At 37.6% G+C, this 22,243-nt stretch overlaps 1 protein-coding gene across 2 annotated transcripts; it reads left to right on the top strand.

Moving 5' to 3' along the window:
• Positions 1–1,654: 1,654 nt before the first annotated feature.
• LOC149832275 (ribose-phosphate pyrophosphokinase 4-like) lies at positions 1,655–7,223 on the top strand. 2 transcript variants are annotated; one of them, XM_090012403.1, is made up of 7 exons: positions 1,655–1,966; positions 2,698–3,013; positions 4,490–4,585; positions 4,714–4,782; positions 4,891–5,019; positions 6,643–6,739; positions 6,844–7,223. In XM_090012403.1, the coding sequence occupies exons 1-7, from the start codon at positions 1,842–1,844 to the stop codon at positions 6,975–6,977; spliced, it is 966 nt and encodes a 321-aa protein (XP_089868529.1). In that variant the 5' UTR covers positions 1,655–1,841; the 3' UTR covers positions 6,978–7,223. The 2 variants fall into 2 exon arrangements, with proteins under 2 accessions (XP_089868529.1, XP_089868531.1); XM_090012405.1 differs by having other exon boundaries at positions 1,715–1,966; positions 6,847–7,223.
• The last annotated feature ends 15,020 nt before the right edge of the window (positions 7,224–22,243 follow it).

Below are 22,243 nucleotides of genomic sequence, written 5' to 3'. Positions count from 1 at the left end.
TAAATTTTTTAAATTTTAATATATAAATTGTATTTTTATTAAAATATTATTAAATTGTTAGTAAAAATATTAACATAATATTTGTACACGTCGGAGCGTTGATAGAGTGTTTGACTTGTGTCACGCATGACACGCCCTCTAAATAGTGTGTCACTGTGACATGGGCACTCATTATTGGATACTTGAAAGTCTGCTGGAAGATATTCCAATACTGATCAAGTCATAATTGAATCGTCAAAAATTGGCCGAATACAAGTGTTGAATATGTAGAACTGCAATTATGCATCCTCATTTTTTGTCTTATCTGTTTGAGATTTGAAGAATCAAAGGTATTTGGTCTACTACTTTACAACCCAAAATAAAAAAAAAAGGTATCCCGTCTCCAAATCAGAATAATATATTGTGTTCAAGTAGGAGTCTGAATCACCTCAGCTGGCTTTTACAAAAACATACTCATTTTTTTAGTATAATTCTTTGGTTTACCATAATCTCTCTCTCTCAGTTTTGTTTCTAAACGGGTCCGGTCCCCTATTAACCTTGTCTGACCCAATTCGTATGCACTGAGATGGGTTTTATTTAGAGAGGGAAAAAAAGCATGCAATCTATTCTAATAGAAGAAACATGTTGGTGCAATGAGAATGGACAAAGATAGCTCTTGCATTTTAAACATTCCATGATTCCTTAACCTCTCATGGAGACTCATGCAAGTCAAGTCAATGGAGAAGATGCTACGTGGGATTTTAGAAATTGAAAATAAATAATTGAAAAAAGAAAGGGCAACGGAGATGAGGGAAATAAATAAACAGATTTTTTAGAAGGAAATAAATAAACAGTTGTTAAGTGTATGGGTAAAATGAATGAGAATACGAACCATCACTTTGGCAACTAACACCAGGTATAATGTTGGTTAACCACAAAATACATAAAGTATGTAATTGAAATATCAATCTTTTTGGGTATGAATTTCGCTCCTCCCAAATCCTCCATCAAGCTAAAAATAGCCACCACTTCTATCTATACCTTTGCCAATTTTTGGAGAATTTAGTAAATGGGGAACCAATGTCAAGACTTAAACAAAAGAGGGGGTATGGATGTTCAAGCTAACATCCAGCCAAACTTTTTTGAATGGGCACTGAAACACCGGGCAAAACCAGAAAAGGTGGAGAGACCCAAATGGTTTTCTTCGATGAATGATTTAGTTATTGCTCTGTGTTCATTTTATTTATTTATTCTCATGTATGGGTAGGAATCTGCCTAACCCCAATTTGTTTATAAAAAATATAAAATATTAAGATTTAAAAAAGCACTATATCCTTGAAAAACTACACAGTCTACACAGTTGTCGTTTCTTTCTCAAGACATCTCTCCAAAAAAAAATTCTTTTATTTTGCTTTCAAGACTTTGGATCCATACTTGGGCTTTTTTAAAAAAAATTCAAGATACAAGTTTTTGGGGCTATATGTTGAGAAAACACAAAAAGGAAGTTTCAATAGTTTTTTTAATTTTTCCAATTTCATGGAAAAAGAAGCTTTTTTAACGGAATTTGTGGTGAAGGTGCTACCAAGAGGACACGAACGCCGGTCCCACTGATCGCATGTGCGTTTTGCAGCACAACGCCACTGTAAAAAAACATCATATTCTTCATTTTCTTAGTAAGGTACCACAGTTGGGTCGTCGTTTTTCTCCCTATAAAACCCCTCAAAGCATCTAAGAAGCGAGCATCAGGCGTTGTCTCTAGGCCCATCTGCCGTTTTGTGTTGCCGAGTCTGTATCTTTAGCTCCAGAGAAGGAAGAGTGAGACAGAATCTGGTAGTGAAAGCTTTTTTGTTGTAGGAGAAGGGATGGAGGTCGTGAACGCCAAGAAGAAGAAGCTCATATACCTTTTCTACTGCGTGGAGAACGAAGATCTCGCCCGCGCAATTGCCGCTAAATCAGACTGCATTCTGTTGCAGTCTATCTGTTGGAGGTAATCCTTCCTTTTGCTTTTTGCTGTTTTTGTGACGTGGGTTGTGTCGTTGGATGAGGTTCATGTGGTTTTTGAGGTGTTTGGGTATGTTGTTGTCCTTTAAAATTAGAGAGGAATTAGAATCTGTGTGCGTTTGGTTGTTTGTGCATGTTTGAATGTAGTTTCTGCGCGTGGTGAATTGTAGAATCTGAAATTTTAGCAATTGCGCATGTGGGCATGGGAAATTTCTGTTTGTTCTTATGGATGGATTCATTTATTCTGGTGGGTACCTCCATTTCTGCATGTTTATGTACGTGTTATGCGATACTTGAGAATATATTGGGGTTTCTTTGTTTGTGGTGAGTGGCCTTCAAAAATATGGCGGTTTTGTGTCTTTGTGTGTTCTTCTGTGTAGATGTAAAAACTAGGTGATGAATGGATGTAACAGAGAGAGACTGGAGGGAGGAGGTTCTATATGAGGAAAGGGTTTCGCAATAGGACTTCTGTCTTTATGTTGCATCTTGTAATGTGTTGTGCATAAAACCGTCCGTTTAGATATACAATGGATTGCGGAAATGCCTATTGCAACTGATGAGATGTTGAATCTTGTGTGTGTATAACAGCTTCACTTGATGTTGCATCTTGTAATGTGTTATGCATACAATTGTCTACATATGCATTGGGTTTACATAAGTGCATATTGCAATTGTTGATACTACTTGTGAGATTTGATTCTAGTTCATGTAAAACAGGTCCTTTGATGACGGCTTCCCAAACCTCTTCATCAACAATGCACATGATATCCGGGGCCAGCATGTTGCATTCCTAGCTTCTTTCAGTTCCCCTGGTGTCATTTTTGAGCAGCTCTCTGTTATATGTGCACTGCCAAGACTTTTTGTTGCTTCTTTCTCATTGGTTTTGCCATTTTTCCCAACTGGTTCTTTTGAGCGCATGGAAGAGGAAGGTGATGTTGCCACCGCATTTACCTTAGCACGTATACTATCGAATATACCGATATCTCGTGGTGGTCCAACCAGCTTAGTTACATATGACATTCATGCTTTGCAGGTTGGTTTTCTTTGTGTTTCAAATATATCAGTAATTTAATATCCTCTATAATCACCATTACTAGGTACTATTCTCAATCTTTCTGTAAGTCTTTAGCAACTGTTAGCAATTGTAGTAGATTTAAGTTTTAATTGTTTGTTGTTTTTTTGACATCTTGCTGCTAATTTGAAGTTTTGATTGTTTTTCTTTTTCATGCTGCAATAATTTTTTATTTGAAATCCACCAAAAATTGTGGCTTCACATTTACTCTATAGCACCAACATGCATGTGCGAATGTGCATCATTTATTTACTCTTGAAAAATAATGTTTATCTTATCATATTTGCCCACAAGGGCTCTACTCATCTGGTAGAGGCAACTTGTGAACTTCACGAAGCTGAAGGGATGTCATGAGTTCGAAACCGAGGGGTGTGCATCCATTGTTGCGAGGCTGAAGCTGGATGTACTCTCTGGTGGGCAAGGGGGGTCTGGGGTTTTTACACCAATGAGTAAAGGAGTGAGGTGGTTTTCCCTCGTTATCCCCGAAAAAAAGAAATCCTTTGAAATCCTCCAACAGCTGTGGATGCACATTTACTCCATAAGCACATAGATTTGCACATGTGCATGTGTATCATTTGTGTACTCTGGTAAGTTGGTAACATGATCTGCTCATATGGCACTGCCACTCATACTTGTCACATTTATTTATTGGCATCCCCTCTTTCATATCAGGAAAACTGATGTGCTGATTAGCATGGATTTGGTGGAGGCAAGTTGTCTTTAATGCTATGTCACAACTCACAAGGACATGGACACAGACAGGGACTTGATACCAGTACAAGACATGAATATGCAAATTTTGTAAACTAGGACATGAGAGCACATTTTTTATATTGTTTAATTGATTAAAAATATATTTTCACATTTTTATATATAAATTATATTTGTTATTGAAAAATTTATTTAAAACTATTAATACTTTTGTGTCTTTGTGGGCTTGGAAGTTAATGTTTCTGTCTGTTGCTTTTCTGGGAAATAAGTAAATTCTAGGAGAAGCAAATATCAATGATGAGGGAGCTCACTCCAGAGCTGATAGGAAATCAACTTGATCTTAAAATACAAGTAGTTATCAACGTAAGGCAGGGTGGTCGTGGGGCCCCACCCGGAGTTTTCCTCACTTCGGCGAGGGTTCCTCGTCATAAAAAAAATAGAAGTAGTTATCTATTTGCCCAACTGATATAATATATCATGGAGAGATGGACACATGGATGCATGTAACGTTCAAATTGTAGGCATGTGAGAGTCATGATACATCTGATAGAATCTCAAACTTGGTTTGCATTTGTGTTGTCATGTTTCATGATATTTTAGACCCATACCCATTGAAAAGTACTTGATTATAGATTGTCCATTTGCTTACCCATCTTTCACATTTTCACTTCCTTGATGTTCGTTATCTAATCTAATTCCTAAATGGCTGTGTTTTGACTTTTACAGGAAAGGTTTTACTTTGGTGATCATGTTTTGCCATGCTTTGAGACTGGAATTCCTCTTCTCAAGCAACGCCTTCATCAACTTCCTGATTCTGACAATGTGAGTGTTGCAGTTGCCCTTTTGTCCAATAGTTTTTTTTTGCTTGGATAAAGAAGTGCAAGTGCTAGTTGTTTCTGAATGGACTTTTATGTGAATATTTACTGTTTTAAGTTCTGCATCACTTCCAGATCATTGTGGCATTCCCAGATGATGGTGCTTGGAAGCGATTTTATAAGCAATTGCAGCACTTTCCAATGGTCAGAATTATCTCACCATCTGCTCCCCTTTTATCTCTTCAACTGGCTGAGGCTCAGTATTTGTCTGTGACAGACTAATATCATTGCCATTTGGGTGCGATATTTCAGGTGGTATGCACCAAGGTTCGTGAAGATGATAAGAGGATTGTGCGTTTGAAGGAAGGAAATCCTGAGGGCCGCCATGTCGTAATTGTTGATGATTTGGTACAATCTGGTGGTACACTTATTGAGTGTCAGGTATGGAATTTTACTGTTCACTATTCAGGTAGTATTGCCATTTTCTGTGGATGCTTTGCTGAAACATGACATTTTGTATCAATTACTTTGAAAAAAAATACATGTGAAAGGGAGAAAATATCGTATGGCAAATATTGAATAGAAGGATACTTGATATGTTTTGCTGTTAGTTCAAGGTAAGAAATGGCAAATACATAATTGCACAACTAATGATTTAATGTCTAGAATGTTAAGAGTATTGAATATAACAGGGAGTAGATATGAATCAACGTTTTCCTGCAAAGAACATAAAAACCCTTGCTCCATGTAACACAAACAAGGTGTTTTGGTCTCTCCAGTACATCGTCGTGTTATCACTGGAAGTAGATCTCTGCAACTTTATGTTCTAGATTGAATATTTTATCTCGAATGGACTCAATCATCATCTTCATCATCCTTTGTCTTAATTGGATGTGTTTATGTGTGCAAGTCATACTTTTCTAGGTTCCTATCCAATGTTAAACAAACTTTTCCATGAAATTTCAGGTCCCCACTTATGATACCCCTCTGAACCTCGATGGCTCTCCCAATTTCTTCAATATGCGTCATGTCACCTTTTGATACTAATGCTGTTTCAGCTCATATGCCCTAGGAGGGCATGATTTGATGATTCAGGCTGTCACATTTTTGTTTGAGAGGATCCCGGCTGTCAAAATTATTTTTCATATTTCAGTCTTTCAACAAGTTAAGATTTAGAATTTAGGGCAGATCATCACATGTAAACTTATCAAGATTTCACCCCCAAGCATAGTCGTCCTTGTTTTTTCTGCCAATGGTTCTGTGCTACTGCTTTCGTTTTGGCATTCCTGATTTTTTTTTCAACCGTGTGCACCTTACAGTGATCTTGTGCATGCCTTCTTTAGTGTTGCACATCAACAGTCTATAAGTTCCCTTTTTCTCGGTTTAAGTGGGCCTTGTAATTTTACATTAACAAACAGGCCCATCAAGGTCTTCCCCTTTTTGAGAAAGTTGAAGATGCAATACTCAAGGACTTCAAAAATATTCTCACTTGGCTCCTTTCCTCAACTCCATGGTATCTGTATGATCTGGTCCAGTTGTGACTAAGGCTATGTTTGAGAGCCTTGCATTGGGATGGAAACACGATTTCAGTGTGTTGCAAAATATTGTTTTGCCAATGTGTGATGTTGAGAGATGGAGTTGCCAAAAATATCCTCGAGTGAATGGTGTTGAAATGTGGTGTTAGGGCTGCCAACACCATTCCTAATGCATTGTTTCAGCAATGCCACTGCTCCCAAACAGCAAGAGAGGATGAGAACATGAGGGAAACCACAACACAACCTCAAATTCAAGGCTCCCAAGCATAGCCTAATTGGTGGCCCAGTTCCCTCATGCCATTTCTGCTGAGCAAGATATAACCCATTTTTCACCGATTATGAACCATATTTTTGTGTGCCTTGCTGTTTTACCTGATATCATAAGCATGTTTCTTACTGTGAGTTTTTATGCATGAACTTCAGGCATTAGGTTTAATTTTTTTAAACAAAATTGAATGGAGAAGTATAATTTAATTTTCTCTGATGGTTGAACGTTAGCTTGTACTATCTTAATACTTTTTAACTGCAGAAAGTTTTGGCTGCTCATGGTGCTGCAAAGGTCAGCGCCTATGTCACTCATGGTGTGTTTCCAAAGAGATCGTGGGAGCGATTTATGCACAAAGATGGTTACTGCTCGTTGCTTTTTCTGTTTTTTTAAGGAAATACGCATTGCTAAATCATCTTTGTCAGGTTTTTTGTGCCTTATTTTCCATCATCTTTTTTTCCTCAGAAGGCTCTGAGAAACATTTTGCATACTTCTGGATCACGGATTCATGCCCGCTTACAGTGAAGGCTGTAGAAGGCAAGACCCCTTTTGAGGTGCTGAGCCTTGCAGGCTCCATTGCTGATGCTCTTCAAATTTGACAAGCATGAAATTCATCACCATGGTGTTTCTTAAGTTGTGTAATTTGAGGAAATGAGATATCCTTCGTCAGTGTATAGATATTTGAATTATTAAGTACTGAATTTCAAGTATTTGCAGAGAGAGAGAGAGAGGGAGGGTCAAAAGAATTTTGTTGCCCCCATTTATCGAGGCTCGTTTTGTTGACAGATTGATGAACAGTTGCTATTAGCAATTTGAATGGCTTTTATGGTTTGTTTAGATTCAAACATTTAACTCTTGTTCGTCGTTTTATGATATGTTTGGATTGAAATAGTTGAACCTTCAGCATGGGACACAACAACACACCTGTCTTCGACCATCATCCAGCATGAGTCTTTGGCAGGTGGTCCAAAGTTTCACTCATTGTGACTTAGATTGAGGACATGAAATTGTGTTCACCATTTACTTAAAAGCCACAATGTTAACCAAACAGGAATATGTTAGCATTCACGTTCCAATGCTTGCTATCTAAAGCCACATTACAAAAACTCAGTACCAAAGATCATCAAATCCACTCTTATCCCTGCAGTATTATGGTTGACCTCTAAATTGTGATGTTGCTTGATGGTATATGGTATGCAAGCCGAACCATGTGATTTAAGTTCACAAACCTTGCTTGTTCATTAACTCCATTATGGAATTTGACTTTTGGAAGCTTTAAATAAGTTTGATGGGTCTGTGATTACGCTGATGCAAGCTTGGTTGAGTTGTCCTAATGCACCTGCATATATTTATCAGGTCTGGAAACTTCACGGATAGTATAATTTTGATGCACATGTTTACCTGCAAACCTGGTCTACTGCTGTCCTACTTATGTTGTGGTCTCTCTCTCTCTCTCTCTCTCTCTCTCTCTCTCTCTCTCTCTCTCTCTCTCTCTCTCTCTCTCTCTCTCTCTCGTGCGCGCGCGCGCAGATACATGCACGCAGTCATATAGAGATGAGAATTATAGTAGATAACAACTCAGCAATTACATGCAAATATCCAAGCCTGCTTATGATTCGTGTACATAAAATGATAAACATAACACACAAATAAGAAAAACTTAAAAAGTGGTCTTTGGACTTGCTCACCTCTTGGCATAGGTCAAGTGCAAGCCCTGACACCTATAGCTGACTCTTCATGGTTGTCTTTTACATCCAAATTGATTACCAGAACAGGTTTCATAACGGTTATGAAGATCTGCACACCATTTTTGCGGGATCGAGTACTTGAAAATAGACAGATGAAAGTGAAACCAAGATTGATGAAATATAACAGTTGGCTATCACTGTCACGGGCCTATTTCCTTCAATGGGCCAGCGCAGTGCGACGGTCCTTCCTTACCGCTGCAAGCCTACTTGTCAGCTCGCTTGTCAGTCGTAGAAGCTTGTAATCAGAGTGCAAGAGAGAATAGAGGGAGAATAATTGCAATCACAACGAGGGTGAACAAAAGAAAGCTCAACACATTTAATTCATTCACAATTTTACTCGAGGGCTATTACAGTTCAAGCATACGGGCTGCCCCTTCGGGGGATTGATTCACTTGAACTGGGCAACTTACATCAGACTCAACAAAAGCAAAACAGACTCTAACCGCAATTTTATAATGTAAGCCACAAGGGAACATGCTCCCCCCATCAAATTATGCGCCGTCCTTGGCGCCATTTGTTTCATGGTAAGCTCTGACATCAGCCAGATAGCGGTTGTTCATTCGGAATGCAAGCTCCCACGTTGGTTCTGTTGTTTCATCCCACTGCACTAAATATTTCTTCGTTTTGCCCAAGTAGTTGACCTTCTGACGAAGGATCTTACTGAGGTGCTTATCGACCCGTTGTGCTATCGAGGCCCTTTGCATAATTGGAGCGCATTGTGGCATGCTGCATTCCAGATCTATATCGTCTGGATGGAACTGCTTGAGGTTGCACACGTGAAACACCGGGTGCACCTTGAAGTCTAGGGGCAACTCCAACTTATATGACATCTTGCCCACCTTATTTATGATGGTGAAGGGTTCCTCATACTTTCTGAGCAATCCATGGTGCCGCCCGTGGAAGATTCATGTGCGTCCTGGATATAACTTCACCAACACTTGGTCCCCAACTTGGAACCCAACGGGCTGACGATGCTTGTCCACTCACTTCTTCATTCTCTTTGCCGCCTTGTGTAAGAATGCCTTCGCCAACTCATTCTGCTTGTGTCAGTCGTGAACAAACTGATAGGCGAAGGATGGCCTTCACTTTTCTTGTGCGGCAAGAGTGTGTGGGGTCAGTGGTTGTTGCCCCATGGCTATTTCAAATGGGTTGTAGCCTGAAAACTCACTCTTCTGCAGATTATAACAAAATTGTGTCACGTCAAGGAGTTTTACCCAATTTTTCTGATTGGCACTAACAAAATGCCTAAGGTATTGCTCAAGTATCTCGTTGATACGCTCTGTCCGCAGATGAAAGCTTGTTGAAAACATCAAATTAGAGCCAAGTAGACAAAATACTTTATGTCAGAACTTGTCCATGAAGCGAGCATCGCAGTCACTCGCAATGTTCTTTGGTATGCCCCAGTGCTTCACCATATGCTTTACGAACAACTTTGCAGTCTTCTCTGCAGGGCAATCCTTAGAAGCTGGGATGAAGGTAGTATACTTTGAAAAATGATTCACCACAACCAAAATAGAACTGAGGCCCTCTACCTTTGGCAGACTAATAATGAAGTTCATAGAGATGTTATCCCAAGGACGTTCTGGAATTGGTAGAGGCTCAAGGAAACTGGCAACCTTCTAGTTTGTCCCCTTATCTTGTTGGCAGATGAAGCATGTTCGCACATACCCCTCAACGTTGTCCCTCATCTGCGGCTAGTAGTAGCCGCGCTTAAGGAGTGCTAAGGTCCGCTCCTAACCAGGATGGTCGGCCCATAGTGTATCATGGCACTCCTTAAGCAATTCTCGACGGAGGCTTCCCCACCACTGCACGAAGATGTGTTCCCCTTTTGTCACGAGAAGGTCATCCTGTAGCCAAAATTGTTGAGTCTTCTCTGTCTGCACTAGAGAAATAAGGTGTTGTGCAGTCAGATCCTGTTGTGTACCTTCACGAATGTGTCTCATTAATACGCCCTCCAAATGCACTTTAAAAGGCTCTGCGCACAGCTACCAGTTCAGCCCTACGACTCAAGGCGTCCTCCACAACATTGGTCTTTCCAACCTTATACTCCAAGGCAAAGTCAAACTCAGCCAAAAACATCTACCACCGAGCTTGTTTAGGTGTCAGCTTCTTCCGTGTCTGAAAATAGCTCATGGCCACATTGTCCATCTTGATAATAAACTCGACACCCAAGAGGTAGTGTCGTCAGGTCTTGAGGCAATACATAATGGCGGTCATCTCACGTTCATGCACTGTGTAACGCCTCTCTACATCCTTCAGCTTGCGACTCTCATATGCGATCAGATGACTATCTTGTATAATAACTCCGCCAATGACAAAGTCTGAGGCATCCGTGTGGACTTCAAAGGGTCTCGAATGATCTGGCAGTCGCAACACTGACTCCCTCACTAAGGCTTTCTTCAAGCCATCGAAGGCATCTTGGCACACTTCTGTCTAGAGCCATGTCCAATTTTTCTTTAACAAACCGGTGAGGGGCATAGCAATGAGGGAATAACCTTCAATGAAACATCAATAGTAGTTCACCAAACCAAAGAATGACTGCAATTCTGGCACTTTGCTTGGCGAAACTCATTCCTGGTTGGCCCTTATCTTTTACCCATCCATACGCAGCACACTACGCCCCACAAGGTGGCCAAGAAAGCTGATCTTTTCTTTTCTGAAGACACACTTCTCTCGTTTAACACAAAGGTCATTCTTCTTTAGCACCTGAAACATTGTTCACAAGTGCCCAACATGTTCTTCCATGTTGCCGTTGTAGATCACGATATCATCCAGGTAGACTACCATGAACTTGTCTAAGTAAGGGTAAAAGATCTGGTTTATTAAAGTCTTAAACGTGGTTGGAGCATTTGTCAACGTGAATGGCATTACTAAAAATTCATAAGCACCATAGCGGGTGACACAAGTTGTCTTCGGCTCATCACCTTCAGCAATCCTCACCTACCAGTAACCCGATCGCAGATCTAACTTGGAAAAGATACGGGTACTGCCTAGCTGATCGAACAAGTCCGTTATCAATGACAATGGGTACTTTTTTTTCACCGTGACTTTGTTTAAAGTACAATAATCCACATATAACTGTTTGGAGCCATCATATTTCATCTGAAAAAGGACTGGGGTGCCAAATGGTCTTTCGATGGATGAACGATGCTTGTGTTCAATATCTCGTCTAGCTACCTGCACTGCTCCTTCAGCTCAACTGGTCTCATGCGGTATAAAACTATTGCGAAGGGCTTCGTTCTCGGAGTCAACTCAATATTGTGGTCGACCTCACATCTTGGTGGAAGATGCCTTGGCAATTCCGAAGGCATCACCCCCCCCCCCCGAAACTCCTCTAACAGTGGGGCTAGGGTCGGTGACATTGTTGCTTCTACCTTCCCTTCTTCTGCACGCACAACAACTAAGAATGTCTGCTCTCCATGCTTGACACTTTTTTCAGCTGCATCACCGATAACACTGAAGAATTGCCTTTCTGTGTAAAGCATTGCACTGTGTGAGACAAGTTTGGCCCCATAATTGTCAATGTGTTAAACTTTGGCAGCATCATAGTATTCTGGCTCCGCAGAAACTCCATACCCAGAATCATCTTGAAATCGTTCAGGGGCACCACAAAGAAGTTGGCTTTGCCGGCCTAACTCCCCACTTGGATAGTCACCATCTCTTGCTTTACCAAGGATGGGCTTGGCCTCAGAGTTTACCATTTTGATGGTCCTCTGCTTTGGTCTGGGCTTCAAGACCAACCGCTCTACCTCTTTCCACGAGACAAAGTTGTGTGTGACCTTGGAGTCTACCATAGCTGAAATAAACTTTTCATTCATAATGACTTTGAGATACATCAATTCTTTGCTAACCTGCCTATTCTTAACTACGCAAGTTCTAGCTGCATTGATCGACTGCATGTTTCTCATTCGTGGTTGCATAGCCTTAGTGTCACTGTATTCAGTATCACTGCATTCCTTCTACGTTGCATTGGCTTGCCTGTCGTTTTTCACGAGGCGCTTGGGGCATTGCCTGGCGATATGCCTATCGCCACAGAACCAACATATGACAACTGCACCCTTGTTGTTGTTGTTATACTTTGGGTAGTTATGTTTCTTGTCGAATTGATGGTGTATCGATGCCTCACCTTTATCATCGCGTCACTCGTCCTTCTTGCCTTCGTGGTCAGGCTTCTTCCTGACTTTGGTTGATAGGGTGAAAGGCTTGCGATGAGTGTCAACTAAGCGCTCGGCCGCCATATATGCATCTTCCAAAATATGGGGGTTGCTCCTTTTGACTTCAGACTGTGCCCATGGCTGAAGTCCCACAATGAACCAGTTGAGCTTGTCGTCTTTTAGCATGTTAGGCACCTCCAGCATGAGCATCTGGAATGTTCTGACATAGTCTTGCAACAAACTAGTATGTTTAAGCTCGCGAACCATCCGGTACGCCTGCCTTTGCGCATTACTTGGCATGAAGTAGTTGCGCAACTCCATTTTGAAGTCGTCAAAGGTGTCTATCAAGCATTGACCCCTCTCCATGTTACTGCGCTTCTACCTCCACCAAGCGATAGCATCACCATCCAGTAACGATGTTGCAGCCTTTATCCTAAGATCTTTAAGTGTCACATTTTGAATATCCAAGTAGTCCTCTACTTGGAACAAAAAGTTCTCAATGGCCTTGTTGTCTCGAGAACTATTGAACTTTGTTGGTCTTGGCACAGAAATCCTTGATGGCCTCTCATAATTTCCCCCATTTAGGGTCATTGACCACTGCAATGTGCGATTTTTCAACTGAATCTCCCTTACTTCAGTCTGTAAGTCAGCCACTATTGTCGTCAACAAAGTGATCTGCCTCATATATAAGTTCACCTGCTCTTGCAGGCTCGCCACCATATCATTCAGTCAACCGAATGATTCAATTGTGCATGAAATTGCTTTCTCGTACGAATTCACATCTTCCACCAGCTTGTTGACAGTTGCAGCCATCTCTTCTTGGCATCGAGGTGAACCCATCTCCTCAGCTTTGGAAACTGCCTTGCCTTTGGTGTTGCACAGGTTTTGATAAGGCGCCACGATGTCTTGCTCACAAATTACAGCATGTCAACGTGTCTGTCGACACCGACTGTAGAGTCCATTCTCCAGCACGAGAACGGGCTCTGGTACCACTTGTTACAGGCCTATTTCCTTTAATGGGTCAGCGTGGCACGATGGTCCTTCCTTACCGCCTCAAGCCTACTTGTCAGCTCGCTTGCCAGTCGTGAAAGCTTGTAATCAGAGTGCAAGAGAGAATAGAGGGAGAAGAATTGCAATCATAAGAAGCAATCACAACGAGGGTGAACAAAAAAAAGGTCAATGCATTTAATTCATTCACAATTTTGCCCGAGGGCTATTACAACTCAAGCATACAGGCTGTCTCTTCGGGGTATTGATTCACTTGAACCGGGCAGCTTACATCAGACTCAATAAAAGCAAAACAAACTCTAAGTGCAACTTTATAATGTAAGTCGCAAGAGAACAATCACACTACTACATCTAATTTTAGAAATTTCAAAGTGCAGGAAAGCATAACTTGATCATAGTTCTCATGTCCTTTTATTTACTAATAATGAGATGGCTATCCAGTCATGCAAAAAAAAAAGGTCACAATTTTTACTGCCTCTTGTAAAGTTGTGTGAGGCTCTTTCACAAGAAATGCTTTTTATCTTTTTGGAAAAATTCCCTCCACACCCTTGACATTGCATGCAGGGGTGCACCATAACAGTGTTGGGATTCAGGGACCGAGGTGTGCACAGTGAGGGAGGGGCTCTAGGTCGACAGAGAAAAAGAATTTGTGATTGAGCTTAACGGCTTGCTTCAGGGGAGATAACTCGGTACTCTTGTCGATGATATCCTGCATAGGCAGGGGCTGAGTATATATCCACCTCCCTTGGGTAGTCGTTTCCCAGCTTAACTGTCTCCTTGTATTCCCAACCGTGTTGAGAATCCAATGAGTTGTGGATCCACCACTATTTCAGTGGCTCACATTTCAAGAGACCACTACGTAAATGAGTCATATGATTCTTGACCCATTACTCTGGGTCATTGGATTCTCTTGTGAAATCCAATGACTAACTTTGGATCTAGTATATGAATTTATACTTTGGATCCAATACTTGGATCCATAATATGTATTTGATATGGGTTTGATATGTGAGACCCTATAGCTACACTGGATCTAATATCAGGATCAACGTCTCTCACTTGGCCATATAAGGTGAACACCCACATTGTATCATAAATGATGCATCATGTATTGCATGTAACACTTCATGATAAAACATGCACCAAATAAACTTGCATAATTTCTTGGGTTATATCAATATTTAAATATGATGTTTTTCTCACATATTATGGGTTATTTCTCATATAATCATGTGAACTTTTTCAGTATTCAATCTTCAAGTATGAGGTTTTCACATATACTATGGGTTAGATTTTTTCATCATTCATATTCAGGTATGAGTATGAGGTTTTCACACATGCTATAGGTTATTTACCACATGGCTATGTGCACTTTCATTTATTTTCAAGTATGATATTTTTCATACATGCTATGTGTTATTTCCCACAGACATGTGGTATTTTCATCATCATATGAACCATGGTACTTTTCACATATAGTATGGATTTAGCCATGAAATCATCCTTTCACATAACTATATGAGTTTTTTATTATGTCAAAATTTAAAATTGCCCTTAATGTGCAATACCATGTTTAAATAAATACATCATATTAGGGGTCTTACTTTCTTAGTTAGTCATGAGGTTCTTACGTCTCTTTCATGACCATGTCATAAGACATCATCATGTCCAAATGCATACTAGTGGAGTACTATGAATTTTATCAACTCATGGATCCATGATAAAATATGATTTGCTACATAATAAATACTCCCACTTTTTAAAACTTTCAACATAGTTAATACTCTCACTATCTATGTGCATCATCATCACATGTAACATGTTTAAATTCTCATATCATTTTAGATTGATATATATCCAGATCTAAATAATCATAAATATTACTAAAAACATAAATAATACAATGTTGCATACCATGCATAAGCTTCTAACACATGAAAATTATTTTTTCATGCATTCATAAAAAAAAACATAAGAAGCATGACTTATGATAATTATTTATTATCATATGCAAATAAAATATATTCATATGCATGTGTAAAATTCTAATTCAGCTCTTACTTTTTCAATGTATTGCATTTAAGTAATATGCACATTAAGTCATCACAAACTAGAAATAATATGCATAAGAAGTAAAACCGCAATATAAGTCCTCATATCCATATCTAATTTTAATAAGTATCATATCCATATTCAATGAGAGTTATCTCATTATTATTTTGATATGCCAAACACGATAAGCCTATTCTAAGGCTTTAATCTTATCAAATATGATAATATGCAATTAAACAATAAGCATGTCAACATATAAGTTAATATCTATTTTTGGATTTACTAAAAACATCTATATCCAAATTTATTAAATTTGTATGAGTCCATATCTAAAAACTGACTTGAGATGTTATCATCAAGTCCAACATGATCCATAAGAAAAAAAATGGATTTCCATGCAAGCTTAAACAACTTATGCAAAATTATGCATCATAAGAGATTTTACCATAATCCAAATCCATATCCATATATTCTAAATTTAAATTGATCCATACCACATATTCCGCAGTATACTTATATGGATCTATCTAGGTTAAACCAGGACCTATACAAAATATATTATTAGGTCCAAATATTCGGCTTGATACTATTTAGATCTATCATAAACTCTAGACCAAATCTAGATCCATGCATCATATTTGCTAGTATACCTTTTAGAATCGTCTAGATCAAATCTTGATCTATACAACATATCTGGCATTATACTTTTTTGGTTCCATCATTAGATCCATCCAATAAGAGGACCCAATAAGAAACTATCCAAATTATACATGCATCAAACTACACATAGTTCCACATAACCAAATTAAATAAACTTGAATACCAATACAATAATTTGAAACCATAATAGATCCATAAGACCAAATAAGCATATCCATAAGCACATGCAATGTAATCAAATAAAACGTTCTCTGATCTCATATAGATCCAACTCACCGATATCATATACATTTTTCATACGAACTTAATTGGCTGGTTGTAAATAGCCCTAGGGCTATGGAACAAAGGATCATCCTAGATCTACACCAAGGTATTGATGATGATTTTCAAATATCGCAGAACAGAATGTCATACGATGAGATAGAATGCAATAGAAACAAAAACAGGGAATATGTTACCTACTTCTAAAAGTCAAAGAGAGCCCCTTCATTAATCTTCCCAAGTAGGATTCGAACCTATGACCAATCGGTTAACAACCGACAGCTCTATCACTGATCTACTGAGGAACAATGGGAGATTAGATCTCATAGAGTTTAACTCCCGTTCTCAACCTATGACCAACATGAGCCTGAAGCTTCTTTCATAACTTCCAAAACTTCTTTGCAATGGCTTCATTCCATGCCTCATTTCATAGGAAACCCCAAAGGGGCTCTATTTCATTATATTTCATCCATATCCCAATTCCATTCAGTTCTCTTTCTTTGGTTTGAATGTTATTCAATCGAAGATGGTATCATTGGCATAAGAGATGTCATTTCTACTAAAATACCCCTAAAAGGGGGTAGGGCTAAGTGGAGCAAAAAGGGTTTTTCATGAGATGAGAAATGAGAACTAGATGGAATTTAGTTTAATGTTATTATGATGATCAAATTTACGTCTAAGAGATATCCTCAATTATAGTTACTCATTGTGATTGCACAGACTTGCTAATTGATTCAAAGATCAAATTGAGTCTTTATGGGAGAATTGCTTTCTAGCAATGATGCCTCCTTATCCATACCTAGCTATTGATTATGGTACACATCTTTCGTTGCTCACACATCACATATGGAGTAGTGAATTTCTCATAGTTGGTGTTGTTGCACATGAAACTATTTTTATGGTAAGAGACTATTATCCAACTACAACGATTGATTCTAAGTCTATAAACCAAATCTATACCTATAGATACCTATAGCTATATAAATAGAAGAGTGAACAAACGGCGATACATTTCTTTCATTGAGACTAAGACCAATTCATTGTTTCAGAGATATGAATTTGGATTGTTGTTTTACCAATGGGTGATTAATCTAGGTCTAAAGATTCATAACTCTTCCAAGCCGAAATGACCCTAATCTTCTTGCATAAAGATTGAATTGGTAGAAGATTGGTATTGACACAATATGATCCAATATCAGGAATCACTGAACCTGCCCTATCATCCCTCTTTCTAGTATACAAAATAGGAGACTTCGCCAATACAATCATACTCAATTTGATGGAATCATTTGATTTTAAAGGAGATCTTCTATAATTTTGCACTTGAAGGGTTATCTGAACGTTTCTTATCATAACCCTTCCTTGTAGCAGAAGTATTTACTAGTTCTCTAGGGAAATATGTTGATTTTGTAGAAACAATTAGAGGGTCTCAACTGATCCTTTTCAAAGAATTAGATAATTTTCTCGAGCAGTAAAGAAGTGTATCACAAGAGAATTAATTGAATTGTTCGTATGATTCATTGACGTAAAGAAAGAAATAGCCAAAAGGTATGTTGTTGTCATTCCGAAAGATTAAAGATCAACGAAGCAATGTCTAAACATAATGATTCAAAAATAAGTGATTCCAAAACAAAGAACATTATTCTTAACTATAACTAAGTGCATGTCATACCACAAGTTTTGAGTCCAAAATAATTCTAAAATTGGATATCAATCATTTGATCCATGCTGAGTTATTTTAGACCCAAATAACTTCAAAACTCATAAAACGACCAATTCAAGTATGATAATAGTGCAAGCATGTTCAATGATCCATCATTATAAGATCATAGCTAGTATCATTAGATTAAAGTACCATAGCTTCACTGACACTTTTTTATCTTTTTATAAGATTTGAATGTCGTATGTGATAGATTCTCAGGTGCAGGAACATACTCGAGGAAATGACAATTTAGAAGAGAGTTGAATCTATTTTGGGATAAGATCCCTCTCCTTTAATGATCGTTTAATGATATACCTAGCATCATGATGAAACTCTATCCTCTTTCTAATATTGTTGGAGTCGAGGTGAACTAAACTGTTAAGACTATTATTGTAATGACCCCAACTTATCTTCGTAAAAAGTAATTTTTTCATTTTTTTTTTAAATTACAGAAACAAAACCCAAAGATCTGAGGCCTCACATATTTAATATACCAAACCACAATCAGACAGTTTATTGAATCAAAGGAGAATAATCAACTTTATTAATCAATAAATAAATATCAAATAAGTTGAAATAGAAAAACATTTATATCAAGGAGTCACTCTATCAAGAACCCAGAACATGTCACGAAGGCTCGCAGTCTCCAGCTAGCAGGTCAAACCATTACTGAGCACCCAGTCTTGTAAAACAGTTTTTGGAAAATGGGTAAGAACCAAAGTTCTTTATACAAATTCCTCTAAAAATTCAAACAATAAGGAAAATAACATAAACTAAATTCATGCATAATTTCAGAAGAATATCATAACAACAATTTCCATAATCAACTTACCATTCAAGCATATAAACAAATATCATGTAATAACAATTATCATGCCAAACTGAATAAGCATGAATGTATGAACTAATGCAGAATAGTAAATATGCATGATTCAATGCACATGCATGAATAACTTATTAAGTTATTTATCAAAGTTGTTTTTGTATGCATGTCTCTATTAAATGCACACAAATTTAGTTTTCACTCTTTCTTAAATCCGCGGATACTCAAAGCAGACACAAGTTCTCGAAGTCCAAGTTAGGTTCTCAGTTGTAGTTTAACACATAATTTATATTTTATTACTAGGTTCTACACTTATTCCTTGATCGATATTAGAAATCAGCACCATCCATCAGAACATTAGAAATCAATATTTAATGCTGAGACATTAGAAAAATCAACATCCACTGATGTCACTTTCTTAGTATATCAATAACTATATTTGAGTCAACAACAACACCCGAAACAAAGTGACTCACATATCGGGTTCAGGGGCATAATCATACACGAAGTTTTAGTATCATTATAGTTTCTTCAAAACCACCATTCCAGATTCCTACACTATGAAAGAGACATCAAGGAAGAGACTAATTATACTCTTTGATCATTTTTACCTTTTTAAACAATTCAGGTTCTTTACACAAGAACCGTTTTACAAATCAACATGCAAAACCAATTTTGGGCTCTTTCCCGCATAGTATAACAATGCAATTAATTTTGAAAAACCAATAATTTACATAAATAAATTTTGCAATGCATAAATTAAAATCAACAACATTGGAGCAACTTGCTTCTGGCATACACGACCGCAATGGTTCACATCTGACCACAAAAGCATCTCAAAGTGATTTATGCATTTTTTTGCAAAATTTTAGTAAACATGCAACACACTTGTTTTACGACATGTTCACAATGCACATTCAATCACATAACATGAATGCACATAAGGCCAATTGCATACGCATGCGAACATATGCTTGCAACACATATTATCCTGATTCATCTCATGCATAACATCTAAACATGCACATGATCATATTTATGCAAACATCAAAATAACTTCAGAATTTACATGCATATGATATGCGCATTTGCAACATAATATTTGAATATATAAACATACACAATAAAATCCAAAAACATATATAACACTCTGCAGTTCACATGAATGCAGGTTTGAACATAACAACATTGTTCAGAAATAATATCCAACAAACTGTAAATCTGATAGAGATGCACAAGCACATACTCTATCAAATCTTATCAGAATGCACATGACGCACCACACGATAATTTGATCAGATTACACATATGGAATCAATGTCAAATTCTATCAGATTTCATATGTAGCAACAATGCACAAATCTAATCAGACTGTACACCTCTCTTAACTCGGCAACAACCTAATTTTTTAAAGCATAAGCCAGCTCAATGACATGTTGTCAACAGCATGTCGCTGCTGCAAAACGTGCACAACAACATGTCGTCAACATGTTGTTGTTGCAGAAACACACACAACAACATGTTATGAACAATGAGTCTTGTGCAGCACCGTGTTGTTCAAACTGTTCACAAAAAACAGGTATATATCCAACCAATAATCAATCCACAACTTAGCAAGTTTTGCGAACAGCCAAACAACATGTATATCATTAGCATCCAATAACAGCCAACATCACAACATAAATTCAACATTTATGACAGTTTACATGTCAACATAAATTCAATTCTGATGGTAGACAATCATAACAATATAAGTTCAGGTTTGATCAACATCCAGAACCGCATGTATTACAGTAAAATCAGCACGTAAAATAATGCATATTTAGATCTGATTAGCACCCAAAAACCATGCAAATTCAGGTCTGATCAGTACCCCAAAAACAAAGTATTTTTGGGTCTGATTAGCATCCAAAACAGCGTGTATTAGGGTCTAACCAACACCCCAAAAACAAAGCATTTTTGGGTCTGATTAGCATCCAAAACAGCATGTATTAGGGTCTGACCAACATCCCAAAAATAAAGTATTTTCAGGTCTGATCAGCACCCAAAACAACATGTATTCGGGTTTGACTAGCACCCAAAAATAACATGTATTTTGTGTCTGATCATCTCCCAAAATAGCCTATTTTTTAGTCTGACCAGCACCCAAAAATATCATGTATTTTTAAGTCTGATCAGCACCCAAAATAACATGTTTTTGAGTATGACCAAAATCCAAAAATAACATATATTCTCAAGAAAATAGATTCTATTTATAATAGCTAACAGGATCTCATAAAAATCAGATTCAATGATATCAAATAAAATTTATCTACAACAGGTCATCAAGACAATGTATAATTAACAACACATGTTGATCACAACCAACAAAATCAGCCTGTAAACAGGTGTGATAACATCATAGATAAAAAAGATTTACAGCAAGTATGATAAGGCTATGCACACACGACAACAATGTCGACCTGGTCAATCTCAATAAAAAATCACTTGGGCAGATCGGCAGGCCTGATTAGTCTATCCATAAGGCATACAAAGCAGACCTCGTCAGACTGCCATAATGATGAAATCGACAAGTCCTGAGCAAGACTAAAACAGATTCCTAAACAAAAATACATATATTCTTTTGAATAAGAATAAAAAAAAAAGAATCAACATATGCTGAAAATCAATAGGGCCAAATATATATATATATATATATATATATATATATATATATATATATATATATATATATATATATATATATAGACTAGATAAAGAAATTGACAACATGTATTTCTATAATATATGAATTTATGAATGTTGAACACATGCATTAAACATGAAAAACCATTGGCATGGTTACATCATAAAAGTGTTGTAGGATCGAGGTAACAAGCACTAGAGGGAGGTGAATAGTGCTTTTAAATAACGTCTTTAGAATTTTGAAGGATTTTGATATTCACAAAGCAATCACATAAAGAATACAAGAATTTATCTTGATTCGGTCTTCCAGACCTATATCCAGTGCCTAAGCAAAACCCGCTTGAGATTTCCACTATCAATCTTGTGTAACCACAAGAACATACAAACCAAATCCGGTCACACTTTTAGTAACAATCCTACTGAAAGCAAACAACTCCTTTAAATCAAGGAGTCCTTTCCTTTTACAGAAAAATGAAATAATCAACTTACAATCAACCTATGAGCCCTTTTTATGAATGCAAATAGAATGCAATTGGCTTTTGAGGTTGTTGAAATACTCAACTCACGAATTCACTATCTCTCAAAAGAACTTAAGTGAAAATATCAAGTGAGTGAGAAAAATGAATATGAGTGAAAATCAAAGAATAATTCAATGTAATTTGATTGAATTTGATGTTTATGAATATGGAATACACTCATATTTATAGTTGAAAGATTTCATATGTTGAGGGTACGAAAGGGTATCAAAATAGTCCATTTTGAATGATCAAAA

Source organism: Nuphar pumila, chromosome 7 (assembly GCF_984573655.1).
Source record: "Nuphar pumila chromosome 7, dmNupPumi1.hap1.1, whole genome shotgun sequence".
NCBI classification, from domain to species: Eukaryota; Viridiplantae; Streptophyta; class Magnoliopsida; order Nymphaeales; family Nymphaeaceae; genus Nuphar; species Nuphar pumila.
Note: the sequence above shows the minus strand (reverse complement) of the source record. Positions and strands in the feature narration are given on the sequence as shown.

What these genes read in the sequence shown, in the direction of transcription:
- LOC149832275 (XM_090012403.1), top strand. Translation starts at nt 1,842, where the DNA reads ATGGAGGTCGTGAACGCCAAGAAGAAGAAGCTCATATACCTTTTCTAC. An exon ending in ATGACATTCATGCTTTGCAG is followed by an intron (nt 3,014 to 4,489) that starts GTTGGTTTTCTT and finishes TGACTTTTACAG; the next exon opens with GAAAGGTTTTACTTTGGTGA. An exon ending in AATTGCAGCACTTTCCAATG is followed by an intron (nt 4,783 to 4,890) that starts GTCAGAATTATC and finishes GCGATATTTCAG; the next exon opens with GTGGTATGCACCAAGGTTCG.